General features: G+C 34.5%; 1 protein-coding gene across 1 annotated transcript in view; it reads right to left on the reverse strand.

Annotated features, from left to right (window-relative positions):
- Lrrk2 (leucine rich repeat kinase 2) overlaps positions 1 to 18,086 on the reverse strand; it is a 127,913-nt gene that overhangs the window by 6,599 nt on the left and 103,228 nt on the right. Inside the window, exons 41-47 of the mRNA XM_026408515.2 lie at positions 16,765 to 16,925; positions 9,989 to 10,159; positions 8,448 to 8,548; positions 6,661 to 6,855; positions 5,534 to 5,727; positions 4,247 to 4,319; positions 2,665 to 2,849 (exon numbers count right to left, since the gene is read on the reverse strand). Coding sequence (XP_026264300.2) covers positions 2,665 to 2,849; positions 4,247 to 4,319; positions 5,534 to 5,727; positions 6,661 to 6,855; positions 8,448 to 8,548; positions 9,989 to 10,159; positions 16,765 to 16,925 — 1,080 coding nt within the window. The remainder of the gene's footprint in view (positions 1 to 2,664; positions 2,850 to 4,246; positions 4,320 to 5,533; positions 5,728 to 6,660; positions 6,856 to 8,447; positions 8,549 to 9,988; positions 10,160 to 16,764; positions 16,926 to 18,086) is intronic.

An 18,086-nucleotide genomic window follows, 5' to 3' on the forward strand; every position in this document is an offset into this window, starting at 1 on the left:
TCTGACTGTATAGCAGACAGAGGATGGACTGATGAAGAACAAACTAATAGAACAGAGTGAATTAGCAGAAAAAAGTAAAAATAGTTAAAACTGCAATTGAATCACAAAGATAATATGAAAATACCATAGGGATATGACAATAACTAATATATCCTAGTGTGTAACTATTATTTTCTCCACTTTTTTTTATTCTGCCAAGGGAGATAAAAATATTTTGCCAGAAAGCCACTATAAAGTAATTTCTTTTGAGGTGCTAGCTATCTTAACATAAGATAGTTCCAATTAGCACAAAGTTTTACACAGAATTTTAGAAAACACAAAATATTTGTGTGTTATCTTGTTTAATTCTTAAAATAAACTTGTATAATATGATAATCTCAATGTATATAATTATAGAAAGAAAAGCTTACAAATGCTAAAGAATTTTCTCATGGTCACATGACTATCATGTTGTAGACCAGGGACACAAAGCAAATGCTCTGGAGTCTCCTGGCTCCAAAGATAACTTCTTTAACTAACTACAATGCATTTCATTCAGGGTTTGCTGATGGTGATAAGAAGATAAAGATGATGAGGCAACACAGGTTCATGAAATGACATCTCTTTAATGGGGAAGAGTCCAGGAAACAGAAGATGCATTTTTAGAAAGAAAGCAATAGTTTCAAGTGTTTACAGGTGTTTATGGTACTGGTTCATAATTTCTTTTGAGAGATTATTATCTTTGAAAGACTGATATTTGTGGATAACCTCTAATGAAGCATCTATTCTCCAAATCATATGGAATTTTAAGGGGCTGATTGATACCAATGATGCCATAAAATGCTCCATGAAAAGAAGCAATTGCAGGCCTTTCCTTTAAGGGTTATCAGACTTGTAGAGTTGGGTTAAAAATGTAAATGAAATAATGGGAATGCAAGTATCCAAACAGTTACCACATCCGAGTTATTAGATTTGAGAAAAGACAACTAAAATCCTCATCCACCAGGTTTTATATCACAGTGTATCTTAACCCTGACAGTGTCCAACCCAGAATCACCCGAAAACTGGAAAAGCAAAACAACACTGAAGACTGGGCCCTATTTCCAGCTTAATTGGTCTGATGTAATTGTCTGCAGTAGTGCCCAGGCACAAGATAATTTTGACCTACCTTGTGGTTTCTAAGGCACAGTCAATGTTCAGAACCAGCCGGTCTGGTGGTATTAAGAAACTATTTTTTAATGCAATCATAAAAACGTGACAGCTGTTGTGGAAGGAAACAGCAGATGCAATGGAAGCATAAATCGAAGACAGGTAGGATCAGGAACAGCCACTTAGAGGAAGCAACATTTGGACTGAAATAGGCAGAGGCCATAACAGACAAAAGACAAAACCGTACCCAAAGACTGGGGGACAAAAGGAGAAGACTGTCTTTGAGAAATGGGACAATTTCAGTTTGGCTAAAGCACAGAGGGCTAAGAAGTTCAATACATAATCTAGAGAGGTAAGCAGGACTAAATCATGGTGGGCCTGGTAGGCTACTTGGGCTTCATCAAAGGACAATGGCATGCAACTGAAGAATTTTAATGAGAACTGGAGAGGAAGGTGCTGTTGTTGATGCATAGATGATGGATGATAGTCTGGCTCATGGTAGCAATGAGAAGTAAAAGGACTTGAGGGATATTTATAATTAAGAGAGTCAAGTGAATAATGGGGGAAAGTGATCAAAGCTTATTCCCAAATTTCAATCTGGGGCAACTAGAGGGATACTGGAAACTAGGATGGTCCCTGAAATAGGAATTTGTGACCCAAAGCTACTAACAATCATAATAATAGTTGACATTTGTTTAGAGCTTACCAAGTGCTAACCATTATATTAAGCTCCTTACATTAATTTTCATATTTAATCTCTCAAACACCCCTTTGAAACAGAGTGTATTATGATCTTCAAGTAAGAGATAGCTGAAGATTTGAAAGGTTCTTCACCAGCTCATAAAACCAATAAAGACCAAAGTCAATATTTAAACTTTATTTTATGCTCTTGCCCACTGCGATCCTACATCGCTTATCACCAAGGAAAATAATAAAAAGAAGCAAACAGATCAGGTTAAATTACAATTTAAAAATTGAAACAATAAATTGGAATGAGGTTCATATTTTATTTATTTCTTTTTTGAAACTGGTATCACTAGCTTGGCTATAATTTTGATAATCAATTATCAAACCTAGAAATGGCTTCAATCCTACAAATCTGTTTTCTACAATTTATTCTTAATGAAATTACCCCAAACTGTATATATATTATATTCATATATATTACATATGATATACAAATATTACATATATTCGTATATCATATGAAACTCATGGATTTAGTACAATAGTGAGTTGACTGCCTTGTAATTCCATGTCTAATTTGAAATAGATAATAAAATTGTTAAAAATGTAATTGGAAGATAGAGTAGGATGATGGGTTTATATATTATTCCAAAAGTGATTAAACAGGTTGAATTTTTAAAATGCATTTCTGCTTTCTGGAATTTTCTATGATATGTATTTATTTTTATAGTAGACAACTAAATTATGCATTTTTAAAATGTGTTCATTTTAGATTATCAATAATATTGATATGATTGTAAACCACAAAAATAGATGGTAGATTAGCTGCAGAGAAAGGAAACAACTTACAGTTGATTTGTCCTTGTCTCAATGAGTTTCTGAACAGCGAAATCATTAGAAAAAGAGAAAACCTTTGTGCCACATCCTCCCCACATGATGTTCTTTTCAGCTGAATTCACGGATTCACTCAAACACATCAGTGGAGTGCTGACATTTCCTATATTTAGTGTCTTCAAAGGAGCAGCTCCTTTACACTTTGACAAAAAGAGAAAACACATTCAGCATATTGAGTATCTATGGAATGGAACACAATAAAATTCTTGCTTTCTGAAACTACTTCCCATTTTAAAGGACTAGAGACATCAAAATAAAAATTCAGACATACTTTTCAAAGTATAAATAATATTCAGTATCTAAAACAGGACTCAATTAAAATATTATCCTTATAGCCAACTTCTTTACTTCATTAAAAAAATCATAATGAGGAATAACCTGGAGCTTATACTCCACCTCTGAGTCTCTCTTTAGATAGTAAGGTTTGGGTATCAAGGAGTATGAGTGGGTAGGAAGTTGAGTGAATAAGTGAATCCGTAGATGAGTTGATAGATAAAGGAAAAAATGCTTTAATGACTAAATTTTTAAAAATGAAGATCATAAAGTTAAATGATTTTTTCAGTGTGAAGAAAAGTTCATGGCAAGACAAATATGTTCCCTCCCTCCCTCCCCTCATGTGTATGTGTGTGTGTGTGTGGGGGGGGGGGGTGCTTGGGACTGAACTGGGGCTTTGTGCTAAGAACACTCTCTACTAAACTGTGCCCTCAGGGCACAAACCAGATTTAAAATTTGAATATTCGTTGTTTTATTTCACAATATATTTATAAGGAATTAGTTGCTTCATTCATACCATTCCTAACATTTCAAATCCAGTCTCATCTATCATGTTATCCTATTCATTCATTTAAAAAAAATACAATCAGCAAGTGTTTCAGAGGATCTACTGTGTTCAAGACTTTATGAAGCAATAAAAAAATTAAAAAGCAGAACTTAATGATCCTTGTTCTCAAGGAGTTTATAACCACATAGTAGAGGAATGAGATACATAAAACAATGGATTTAAAATAAATTCAATGTAGAATGTGATATACCTAGCCTAGTTATCTCATTAGATTAGAAGCCAGCTTGTCACAAGTTATGAAGGATTCATTTCTGTTTTCTGTAAAAATATCAGGATGTCTGTATGGCCTGGCCATTAGTTGATGTTGTAAAGCTGATTGGAATGCCTGCCCGTGCCCTGAACTCACCCAGGTCCGGTTTTCCCTGACCATATAACAACCCTTTCCTAAACCTTATAAATTCTGGCCCTCCCTGGCCAGATAACGACCCTCTCCATAAATTCTGATGCCGGGGCCAGCAAAAATGTAAACTTGTGTTATGCTCTTCAGAATGTTGTTATCTGTAACCCCCCCTTTGTGTAACTTTTTGGGCTATAAAACTGGGCCACAAAGAAGCCTCGGGGCTGTCCTTGGCTCCCACGATTTTGAGGGGCAAGGCAGCCCAGCCGGTCGAAATAATAAGCTTGCTTTAATTTGATTTTAATTGGAGTCAGTGGTCTTTTCTTGCGTCGTGGTCTAACAAATGCATTGCACATTACCTTAACAGCCTTATCTTCAAAAATCACTAAATTGCCATCAGCAGTTCCCACCAAAAGAAAATTCTTTTGCTTGCTAAAAGGAAAAAAAATGCCAAAGTTATTCCAAAAAGAGCATTTATATTGACTAAGAAGTCCTTAAAGTTCTGCCCAGCTTGACTGAACTTTAGGCAGGTTTCTTGCTGACTATAGTCTCCTGCCCTCCATTTTCTTGAAGCTTTTATTTAGAAAACTTGCAATTATAAATTCTTTCTCAGCCCCTTTGAGATGTAAATCTTTCCCCAGCCTCTTGCCAGTTTTATAATACAGGAAAGTCTTTCCCAAGGACCTAGGAGCCATCCCTTTACAATTGAATCAACAAAAGAAACGGCCTCCCTATTTCCCAGTCACTGTGGAAGAGCAGGGGACTACCTTCAATGAGAGCACATTAGCCAAAGCAGATGGCTATTGTTAATGTGTTAACAAGCACCCACAGGATCCTCCAACCCTTCTCTACAACTGTAGCTCACCTTAAAACTCTCCCACTTTTGTTTCACTGGTGTTCAATCTCTCTCTCCTATCATGATTGCCTTGAATCAAGTCTACCTTGCTTATTTAACCATCAGTAACATTTTTCTTTAAAAATGTCCAAATAGTTTCAGCTTCAAAACTGCCAATGAAGTTTCTATTTCAGGTACTGAAAACTTTTGTTTCACATTTTTCTGATACTTCAAGTAATGACTTAAACCAGAGAAGTATATGGGTCTTAATCTTAATGGCCCCTGGAAATTGTCTGGTCCAAATATGACAGTAGTCAACCTATGACTCATACCTGAAATTTTGCCATTTAGATAAATTTCTTTGAGATAAGATCCCTATAAATGATAAGGGTTTAGTCACTTTTACCTATTAATAACTTATTAATTTCTTATATTCTTTTCCAATTTTGTGGTTATATTAGCAATATGTTTAAGCCTGGTACATAATAGGCTGGCAATATACATATGTATATACATGTATTCAAAGAAAGAATGAATAAAATTCGTCTACCAAGGAATGTTGACATGTTGAGAAGTAGAGATAGGGTCACAGCTGAGGTAATAGCCTAAAGAAACAGTTGGCTAATTTTATGACCCTGCACCTAGAAAAATAGTAACTTCCATTGTGGCCCAATCCTCTTGAGTAGATGCAAACCAATGAAAATAGGCTAAAATTTAGGAATCTTTGGCATTATGGTAAAAATTTTGCATAAAATTAAATCATCTAAGTGGTATATGATTTTCATTCAGCTAAATCCACAATCCTACATACCTTTGCTTAGAAAAGGAATTGGAATACAAACAGGTAACGGCATCAGTCATCTTTTCAAGGGTGTGTCTCTTACTTCCATCTTCAGTATTGATGACCAGGAGAGTACCAGACTGTGTCCCACACACAATCCAACTTTGCTTTTCGGCAGGAAGATGCACCAAGGCCAAGCACAGTATAGTACTATCAGCTACTTCCTGTTAACAGAAAATAATACTCTCTACAGGACTTGGCTCAATAACAAGAACTTGTATAGGACAAAAAAATGCTTCACCAACATACTAAACTTCTTTATCTTTGTGTATTTACTTTTAAAAACGATGCCAATTTTATTCAATTTTGAACACTATTTGAGTTAACTGGCAAACAATTTATGCCTACCTAGAATGCATCTGAAACCAAAATTCCAAATTATTTTTCAGTCTCAATTATCATTCCAACAAGACCATATGAGAGAATTGTTGAATCTTAAGCACAATTTTAGGGACAACATTTATTTTGAGGCAAAAATCAAAATATTAGGTTATTATTTAAGCCTAAAATTTTTACCTATTAATAGGTTTTATCAACAACTTTTTAACTTCTGTGAATGATGGCTGTCATCTGCGCAGACCTGCTCTCTTCACCACAGAATGCCAGCAGCTGATGGGCACAGGGTACGGGTTCTACCACCCTCACCTCTGGGCAGATGGCAGCAGACAACTAACTGACATGTGAGAATAAAACGCTGGCCCTCTTGCTGGGTGGCGGGAATTCTGTTGTGCTATTCACATTCCAGAGCTTCTTATGAGTAGAGGCTGAGGCTCAGTTTCCTCAGAAACCACAGTTGCGCTGAGCTTCTGCCTCAATCCCTTCTGGCTTCTTCTACTTCTTTCCAAACTTCTCACTCCCTAAATCACATGCACTAGATTACCTGTCTCAGACCCAAAACACATATATACTTTGGTTTTAAAACACACCAGACTAATTTCATGCAAATTCCTATGTTCTAAGGGAAAGTTAATTTAATAATACTCCTACATTGGCTCTTATCTAATTTCTTCCAAAGTAATTTTAATTGGTATATGCTTTAAAATATATTAAAGTAAGTGTTCTAAAAGACTTATGATTTAAAGAGTATTCAGATTTACCTCAGAAGTGAGTCCTTCAGTGTTTAAGTCAAGAAACAAGAGTTGACCTTTGTCAGTGTGCCCACAGCCGAACCAAACTCGTGAGTTCTTGCTGTTAGGATTTGTAGCAACCATGCATTCAACAATAAGGTTTTTGGGTATTAAAATGTGTCTCATCAGACAGATTAAGTCAGCTGAATTCAAAATGTCAAAGACCTGAGAAAGTTTTAAAATAACAAAACAACACACATATGAAGTTATTCCTCTTTAAAGATCGAATATAGAACTAAATGTCGTAGCCCTATCAAGCAAAACCTGAACTTGTTAAACTGTGATCTACTCAGATCATCAAGATTAATAATCCAAACTACAGATAAAATTACACTGAAACAAATAAACACTTTCAAACTATGCATATTTTGTATATTTGTATATTTGGTATTTCTTTTTAATTTGAAAAGAACGGTTTAAAAGTGTCAACTGACCAGAAGTTTAGCAATATAGAATTGAATGAAGAATAATTCTTTCAAAAATTCTGGTCAGTTGGGACTTTTGATCTGTTCTTTTCTTTTCAAATTAAAAAAAAAAATACACATACACACACACACACAAAAGAGGATATATCGTGCCCAGTATAAAACTATGTGTAGTCGTTTTTTAATTTTGTTGTTGTTGTAGATAGACACAATAAATACGTTTATCTATCTATTTATTTATTTATTTATGTATTTATGTATTTATTATGTGGTGCTGAGGATTGAACCCTGTGCCTCACACATGTCAGGAAAGCATTCTACCACTGAGCCATAACCTCAGCCCCATATGTGTCGTTTTTTCAATGTAGTTTTATCTGTAATTTGGATTATTAATCCTGATGATCTGGATGAATCACGGTTTAACAAATCACAAATGATTTGAAATTTTATGTATAATTAAGCTAAGAATAGCCAAAACATACCTAGATAAGAAAAATAAGTGAAGAGAAGAAATTAAATAAAGCTACAGGAAAAATAGATAAGTTGACCAATGGAAGAAAATATGTATATGGAGATGTCTATGTATTTTTGACAAATTCCAAAATGTTCATGTCAGATCAGTGAGAAAGAAAGGAAGAGAAACTAATAAATGAAGCTGGAAAAACTGGTTTTCTATTTAGAAATAGGAAATTGGACCCAGATAAATATACCAATTCTACATGGATTAAGAAATTAAATGACAAAAGCATAACTTTAAAAACATTTTTAAAAATCATAGGTAAATATTGTTGTGACTCTGGGTGAAAGGACTTCTCAAAACAGGACTTGAAAAGTAATAACCATTAAAAAGATTGCCAAATTTATACATATTAAAATTAAGAATGTCCTCTGCTCATTATGGGATACTCTAAGGGACATTGAAAAAGGCAAGCCACACAAACTCAGGAAAAAAAAATCAACGTATATAATTTTAAAAGGATGAGTATACTGTATTTGAAGAATGTCCTTTTCTTACTGTGATTTGTAGGCAAATGGACAAAATAACAAAGAGTCATTCCACAGAATACACACACAGACACACACACACACAGACATCTGGGGTGCTGTATATATTTTCTGTGTGTGCCAAGATAGTGGAGATTATAGGAGTCCCACCTTATAATTATTTTCAACTCTATGTTTGTGTCTGTGTTTATTTATGTGTTTGAGTACATATATTTGAAGATTTTTACATATTATGTTTATATATGTAAATATATATGTGTATATATATACATACATATATATATATGATGTTCTACACAAAGCAACAATTTTTGACTATAAGACTACCTGGGCAGAAGTAGGCCTTTCTTGAGGATTTTCTTTCAAACATTTTTTAATTAACTCCTCAACCATAGGCCATGGGGCACAACCATATTCTTTAACTGGATCTGAAATATGAAAAAATACAATGCAAGTACACTAAACAAAATAAAAGTTATTTATTTTCTCTCAACATATTTAGAAGTTCAAACATTGCAAAGGAAGACATAAAACACTGAACTTCCTGACCCTATAGTTATTGTGAACTCACTTATTACAAAACTAAAACAAATTTTGCAACTTGGTCTCCACTAAACACATCAAAACAGATGTTTTTATTCCTTATGGTATAAAAAACAGACACAAATACCAAAAGAAAAAAATAACAGATTTCTATTTCATACCTGTGCTTAAAGTAGATTTTTATCGTTGTTGTTGTTTGGGGGATACTGGGTACTGAACTCAGGGACACTCAACCACTGAGCCACCTCTCCGGCCCTTTTTTTGTATTTTTTTTAGAGACAGGGTCTCACTGAGTTAATTAGTGCCTTGCCATTGCTGTGGCTGGCTTTGAACCACCTGCCTCAGCCTCCTGAGCCATGGGATGAGAGTATGTGCCATCTCACCCGGCTTAAAATAGATTTTGAAAACACTTTTGCTTATATACTAATCAGGCATCTATGGAAACACTTTTTAATAACAAAGTAAGCAAGCATTTAATTTTCATATCACCACAACTGGTTTGTGCACGTTTGTTTTTTTTATAAAAGAGAAATCCACACTTCAGGTTGGTGCAGAAGAGAGTATGGGATACTTTCCCTGGAAACCTAACTGCTAAAATAAGGGAATTGACCTAGCTGGTATCCAAAGTTTATCAAAGTAACAATAAATTTCTTTTGCCATTATCTTTAAAGGTCCCCTAAAAGGAACAGCAAATGCTATATTCTTTATACCTGGCCCATAGTGTACACTGAGAAGTTATTTCTTAAATTAGAAGGAAAGCAGAATACATGAGAAACAGCTAAATAAACTTAAATGGATACTTCATAGTGAAAACTAAAGTGATGATCACGAAATGAATGACAAGGTCCTAGGATTTCTTGAAAGTATGGGAAAACCATTCAAAATAAAATTTGAGCTCATTAAATACTCATTTACTCATTCTTATTAATAATTTATTAATAAAATTATTGTTATAAATAATTCAAGCTTTCCTTCCTGCATATAAACTATTTCGCTCCAAGAAAATGAAAATATTATGGGCCAGTGGGCACATGGTAATTCTTTATGAGAATTAGAAGCCACCAAATCAGGTCCTAAAGGTGATTTTCCCTCCCTGAGTATTCTAAATATAATGCCAGATATGCCAATATTCACTTGAGATTCTTTAGACCTAGAGCTCCTACATTTTCATATAGTTTTTATTAATGTATCACAGGATTTTAAAATGTCCATACACTAAACAGAAATCATCAGCTATGAAATGAACTCAGCATACAACTACTTAGAAATGAAGTGGCTGGTATCAAGGGAAAAAAATCTTTATTGTACATAAAAATAGAACTTACCAGGCAATTTTCCTTGTATTGCTAATTCATCAAACTCATTTGGAAACTTCAATCCCTCTACTATTCTACTTCCAGTTGTCAAAATGTCATAGAGTAGCAAACCAAATGAATAAACGTCAGCCTGTTGGTTATAAATGACATTTCCTCTGGCAACTTCAGGTGCACGAAACCCTGAAAGCAAGCAAATACGGCCATAAATATGCCCAAGCCCAGGGCCCACTCATCCAAGAGGTATGTGTCATATAAGAGAGTTGGGGAGACAAGTTCTAAATCATGCCATGCTACCTCTATAAACAGACAGCTTGATAGATCAGTGAATAGCCTTGTCTCAGGACACTTCACCCCAAGGTCGAGCCTGAAGGATAATAAGATCTTTCAATCTTTATTATAAGATCTCATAACCCCATTATAAGATTTTCAATCTTCAATTAGATTACTTTGAAGGATAAGGGTAAACATTCAAGAATAAATTATTAAGTAGAGATTCGTAATTAAAGAAATGAAGCCTCATAGGAAACAAACCTGCATCATTTTTCTCATTCTTAATAAAACCTATTACCAGAGCAGTGACTTAAAAAGAGATGGTGAGAAGGAAAGAACTTTCCAGACTTCCTTTAAAGTCCCTATAACCTGGACTAAAATTCCAATGCTCCCATTACTTCCAGGACTGAGGACATGTCCTACCAAATGAAAAAATAAAAATAAAAACCCTAGTTAGAACAAATAAAAGTTCTCTCACTCAGGCTCATGCCTGAAATTCTTTTAAAGGAAAATAAATCTTTTATTCCAAACGAGAGATAAATTTCTTTTAAATACTTCAGGGAAAAATGGAGTGCTTTCAATATTATTAGTAATAGTAAAAATATCAGCAATCTAAAGAAATTCATCCACAAAAGGAAAACAGTTAATCAATGTATACTATGCAATCTATAAAAAATATTTTCTTAAGACAACATGCTATAACACAAATGAAAAGAAAATGTATAATATAATTCTGGATGGACATAAAGTTATCAAATGTATGGAAAAAATTATCTGATTTTCTTAAATGTGATAATGGTATTATGAATTATTTCAAAGATTCATATTCATACACAAAGAGAGCAAGAGAGAGAAAACAAGTGGGCAAATTGTTTATAATCAATGAATCTATGCATAATGGAAATGGGTATATATTGTACCATTCTTTCTACTTTTCTGAAGGCTTGAATATTTTTAGAACAAAAAGTTGATGAGAATGTACATAGATTAAAAACTAGAAAAAATGCATTCAGATGTAATAATGATGATTTTTATGTGCTAAAATTGTGTTCATTTTATTTTTTTAATATGTTAATATTTTTACAATGAACATTGATTACAGTACTTCCTATATGCAGCCAAGAAAGTAGAACAAAGGATGAGCTCACAGCCTTCCAGGAATAAATGACTATAGGTGGAAATTGTTCCATTTGACAGCCATCAAGAGAGAAAGTTCAGCAGTTCTTCACCAGGCAGAGGAATCAAAAGGATGGAGATATAAAATTTGAGCATGATATTCCCCACTGCACTAATTATTGCCATTCCCACTCTCTAGATATGCAAATATATTGATATGTCAATATGTTATCTTACATATTAGTTGAATAATAATATAGATAATATTTACATGTTATAGTAAGTAACAGACCTAATATTTCAGTCTTAAATATATTTTGCATTTGAGAATAATTACATTTTCCTATGTAACCGTCTAACACCACCCTCACACTCTGAGCTTATGAATTGTGTAAGGAATTAGGACTTCTAAAATATATCCCTGATAAAGCCTACTTGTCACATAATATAAACAAACCTAATAGCTCTTAATTCATATTACTATACCATTTTCTAGACACCTTGAATGTTTAATATGATATGCACACCACTACCTGTGGTAGACAGAAGAGACTTCTCATTTTACAAATGGTACATGCCTCTCTGAAAAGTTATGTGGTTTTCCTAACGCCACAAATATAATCAATGGTAAAGTCAAGAGTCCTTAAAAATAATGAGCTACCCACACATTAACTAGCTCCTTAACTGTCTTTATGCTTATCTTCTTAGAATTTAAAAGGGATTTGGGAGTCTGATTTAAATCTTGTCTAATTATTTATTATTCATTTAACACATTAGATAAGGGAATTGACCTAGCTGGTATCCAAAGTTTATGAAAGTAATAATAAATTTCCTTTGCCATTATCTTTAAAGGTCCCCTAAAAGGAACAGCTAATGCTATATTCTTTATACCTGGCCCATAGTGTATATTGAGAAGTTATTTCTTAAATGAGAAGGAAAGCAGAATACATGAGAAACAGCTAAATAAATTTATTTAGTTCAAGGTACTATTCAAAGACTATTAAAATGTTCAGCATATTTCTTTCCTTGATAATTTTACTATTAGAATTTGGAATCAGGATCATAGAACAGGATGAGACTTGAGGGTTCACTTGGTCTAATTTCTAAATTCTCCTCCAAAACATATATATTTTATTATAGCTTTTATTTCTGTAGGCATCAATTCACAGAGTAAAGTTGCCCAAAAGTTTGGATTTTTTTTCACAATGATTCAGAGGACATTAAGAAAGGTAATCATGAATATATGAAAAGGAATATTTACTTCAAAATGGAAATGCTTTTAACCTTATCTTCCCCCTTTCAAAATTCATGTCTCCATTGACATGATCCCCACTATGGGAACATAAGATTATTTATACATTCAGTAAGTACTTAAATTACAATACACTTATAATTCCTCTTTAAATTCATCCAATGAATTTCTAGTGTCCTTGACTGTATTAACAATTTACTGATGAACACCACCCAGCTATTAAGTGGTGGATTCACTTTGATACTTCATAAATGTTCAATAAATTATTGTCCAATGCATGCATAAATGAATAAAAATCAGTTTTATTTTATGTATGTATGACAATTACAGTGTTATTGTAATTGTATGTATACAATTACAGTATGACAATTACAGTGTTGAAATAATTAGGAAAATATAACCCATTGTCTAAAAACTATTTTTAGAAATAATTTTTCAGAGAAGTCTGTATTTCAACACGTGTAATGAGTAAATAAAGATCCATAGATCAAGAAAATGAGAAACTTATTGAGTCTGAGTATATATCACAAGGTATTCAAAAACATATATTTTATTTCTTTATTACTTCCAGATAAGTATGAGCACGGCATGTTCATAATCTCAGATGAAAGTGAGTAACCAGAGAACGTCTTATTTACCCAAGACTGTCATATTTACATGGATGTTGACAGAGCGGAAGCCATCAGTCGGCATTCAGCATTCATCTCAGTCAACACTGCAATTGTCACAGGACCCAGAATTAACTGTCACTCTCAGCCGGAAATCCATTTGAGTTAAAGTTGAAACTTTCCAAGTTATTTAAAGTTGAAATGATTCATCCCATTTACCTTTCAACATGTAGACAGGCATCACACTATAGTATAATCACTGAATTTTTTCTGCCTTTGGACCCCCGACAGCGTGGTGCCGGGTCAGGGGCTCTGCCGTTAGACTGTGTGGGTTTGCAACTTGTACTGCCCTACTGACTTTTTTTTTTTAACATTCCCTATGGTTTAGTTTAGGACTAGGAATAGAACCTATATCAGAGGACCATCAGGATTAAATGAAATCATCAGCCCACACAAAGGGCTTAGTGCAAGCCAGGTATGTAGTTCACATACTGGAAAGTCTTATGATTCTTACAGTCCTCGCTAAGCAACTTAGTTCACACCCACTCTCATGCACACCCAGAGGAAAGACACCACAGTAAGGTTCATAAAACACACAAAGAAGTTTAATGAATATATGGTCACTCATTTCTCTAGAAGTTTCCATGTTAAAAGACATAAAAATAACAAGAACATCTATTAAAAGGAAAAGACACAGATAAGTCACATGAGAGAGAACTGTTGCCTTCTCAGAAAGAATTGCTTGGGAGAAGGAAAGTTCGGTGATAGCAGGAACAATCGTGATAGGTGCTGTTATTTAAAATTTGAGGCAGAGTTTAGGGCTGAGATAACTAGAGTGTTGTAATAATAAAGAGGAGTTTGGGGAACTTATAAGAAAAAAAAATGTATTGAGTGATCTGAGGGAAAACTGGGCAGAAGAAAACAGATTAAGTCTGGGTTTTTTCTGCCATGATCTTTCTCCATGTGTATAATAGAAACTCTAAGAGATCAGGAAGATGTATCTGGCTTGGTATTAAGAATTATATGGTCATAGAATCTTAGAAAGGTTTTGACCAAACCAGAAAGTTATATGGTAAATGAAAGGTTCTGAGTGTGAACCCAGTTGAACTGAGCTGGCTGCTAGCGGTGCCCTAGACCACTGAGGGAAGAGGCAGAGCTCAAATCCAGAGGCACATCAGTAGTGACCAGAGAGATCCACTAGCCCCTTCAGTGGATAAGACTTCAATAGTAGGCTTAGCACCCTGTGAACACAAAGACAAGGTTGGGGGTGCAGGAGGAAAAATAGCAAGCCCCACATGAAGAGTCCAGCCCACCTCAGTGTCACATGAGAAGAATGAGCAATTCTTCCATGCTATGTACACTTTTCCTAGGTGAGAGTATACAAGGCCTGTGGAATTTTACCCTCAAAGATGGTTTTTCCAAACCTATAGTTGACAATATTTGCTATCCATAGCTCCATTATTTTGTTTTACTTCTTTAATAACTAAGATTGAATATTTAAGTCTCCTCAAGTAAATATTAGAGTTGCATATGGTAGGGAGCAAAAAATCCCTCTAGATTCAGGTTTCATTTATACTGAGTTATCATTTTAGCTACTTGCTGTGTGACATAATCTTACTGAGCCTCCATGTTCTCATTTTACAAATGAGAAAATAATAGCAAAGTTTCAGATCTGGCATGAGATCATGTCTCTAATGTACCTGGCATGGTGCCTGGCACACAGCAAGTGTGCAAGAAATGATAATTATTTTTATTATTATTGAACATCCCAGAGATACTCTCAGCCAGAATATATACTATGAAGTGTTTATGAGAGCGCAAGTTCTATTTCTAAACTGGAGTTATGCAAAACAAGAGACAATATGCTTTTGGAGCAAAAATAAAACCAAGCACTATAATCTGGGCAATAGGGGCCATCACCTTATCCAAGTACACAAGTTAGGGGTAAGGAAAACAAATTAGAATCCTTTGCCTAGTGACACCACCTGTAGTATATTTTCTTCTGTCTTTGGCATGGTGTTTTAACTGACCTGCAATCATCTAGTTGACATCAAGTCCCCTGTACCTTTTTACAACTAACCAACCAGATACAAAGGTGGAGCTGTGGATGTCAATCCCTCAGCATTGTCCTTCCTGCTCAGATGGAAATCTGAAAGACAAGAAGGCTATACAGGTCACTTGCTCTGTGAATGATTCTTGATAATCCAAGGCTGAGGTTCTGATGAACTTGTGAGTCGAAGATGAGGTGAACTGAGAAAGGGAGGGGGACTCCATGGGATAGACAGCACAGGTGGGAAGCACACGCTGCACGTTAAGACCACAAAACATGAAAGTATAAAGCATAGGAAATACATCTCCACTGCTAGTAGAATCAGTTAATGGTAATATTAATAGGATAATAGAAATAGGCAACCCCAAAAAAGATGGGGGTGAACCCAGAAAGCAACATTAAATCCAAGACAATAAAATAAAAAAGCCATCATGTCTTGGGGGCCAGGGACACAATGGTATGAAGGGGGGGCGTGTTTCACTTTCTATTATAACCAGGACTCTTCCCTCTATGCAGGGCCAAATAGAGTAAATCTGGTTTTTTTATTTTGTTTTGTTTTTAGGAATTGAAATATTAGCAACTCATAGATTACAAAGAAACAAAACTAAAGAGTAGTATCTAAAGCCCTAAACCCCTGTACAGACCTATAATAAGAATAAAGTTTGCTTCTATCAAGAATGGTGCTACTGGGCTAGGGTTGTGGCTCAGTGGCAGAGCGCTTGCCTTGCACGTGTAGGGAACTGGATTCCATCCTCAACACCACATATAAGTAAACAAAATAAAGATATTGTGTCCATGTTTAACTAAAAAATATATATGAATTAAAAAAAAACCAGAATGTGCAACCAAGAACAACCCAGGTCAAAGCCTTTATGTAAAACTCTTGTAGCCATAAGTGTTTAGGAACATATACCTTTGGATACTTAAGAGTATCATCAACAAAGCACATAACCTGTATGAGAAGTCTCAGAAGGTCAGTTCCAGCTGTATTCAAACATGTTTTTATATTTGTGCAGCAAAATGTATACATATTCCCACTGAATGTGAGAAATGAAGATTATAAGCATCAAGTTAGTTAAGGTATAAAGAACCTTGGGTTTCAAAGATATAAAAGCAATGAGTGGGCCTGAGTTTGGTTTTAGCTTAGTGTCAACTCTACCTACATCAAAACTTGTGTGTTATTTCTTACCACCTCTAGAGTATTTCAAGATTGTAAAAATCTAACTTTTAAAAATATAGCTTGACATCATGGGGTTTCCCCTTTTTACTCAGTTTTTGCCCTGAAAATTGTATCAGTTGACTCTTTATTTTTAACTCTTCAAAATACAACGATAAAAATGTCAATGGAATTGTCACCATTATTGAGACACTAAACCTCGCTCTTCACAGTGTGATAGGCTACGGTTTTCTTTTGACTGTCCTGCACTCACATCTGAGGACGCTGGTTACCCATCTTGAAGAGAGGATTACGCAGCCCACTTTCTCTTACCTGGTGTGCCCTCTGATGTTTTTATCCCCATTCTACAACAGTACTGTGCAATCCCATAGTCGGCAATCTTCGCAATGATGGCAGCATTGGGATACAGGGTAAAAAGCAGCACATTGTGAGGCTTCAAGTCACGGTATATGATCATGGCTGAATGTAGATATCTGCCAGGAAATGAACAAGAAATCTTATTAAAGTGTATTTACATCATAATAGCTTTTGTCATGATTTCCTTGAATATGTCCTGACCACTAGGCAAAACGTCAACGATTCTGTGGTTGGACCCTGAAAGAGGTATTGCAAAAAGAAATCTAAACATAAAGATCTAATATTCATTTTTTTTCTTTTTTTTTATTGTTGGTTAAGCAAGATTATGCTTTAAAAGACAAAAAAATAAAATAAATCAATCCTGGTGAGTGAGTGAAATATTTTAACTATTTTTAAAATGTAAATATGTTAAAAGTCAATAGGACTTTGTTGTAACTCCTATTTAATTTTCTTAAAACTATACAGAAGTTTATTCTAGCTTTTATAACACTTGTCATTGTTATTCTTGTTTTTTTCTGACTAAAATATTTCCTAATCTTTTGGAGAGCATTTTGTTTTACTTTTTGATAATAATAAATCAACGATTTTTCCTACCTATTCATGTCTTACTCTGTTTAAAGACATAATTCACTGTGAACTGATTCTGTTATGAGTCTCGGTTAACAAAGGACTTTTGGACTGGGTTAGAATGGATAGAAATTGTCTTGGAGAAGATGATGTTGAAGGATGTTAAATCTTTTCTATGAGAGACTGACCCTTGTGATGATAGCCACTAGAGCCATACTTTTCAGGTAAAGAAAAAAAATAATTAATATAAAACACAATAAAGTTTCAATCTCAATCAGGTCAAAGAGATTCTAGTGCCCCAACTACTAATGGAACTATTACCACCTTTCCTTAGACATCTACAAAATTCTGGTTTTCCCCAACTCTGCCTTCTCTGTACCACTGATATCACAGATATACCATGACCTGCCTTGACAGACATTTTTTCAAAGAACTTAATGGAAGTAAATTTAAATCCTTTGTCTGTGGGTTTTGGTTTGGGTTCAAATTATATTAATAAATATTTACTCCATTACTTAGTCCCATTCGTGGTTATAAGGATTAGGAGCAGACAGGCTGTGATATCTTGAACTTTCCATTGCATGATAGCCCAGAAAGTATGTATCATTTAATTGCATCAATTAATGCAGCAGATTCTCTCCTTTCCAGGATGTAGTTATGGCACTTGACATTAGGCCTATTCATTTCAGTATACATATTTTTGGCTGATA

Source organism: Urocitellus parryii, chromosome 5, assembly GCF_045843805.1.
Source record: "Urocitellus parryii isolate mUroPar1 chromosome 5, mUroPar1.hap1, whole genome shotgun sequence".
Lineage (NCBI taxonomy): Eukaryota > Metazoa > Chordata > Mammalia > Rodentia > Sciuridae > Urocitellus > Urocitellus parryii.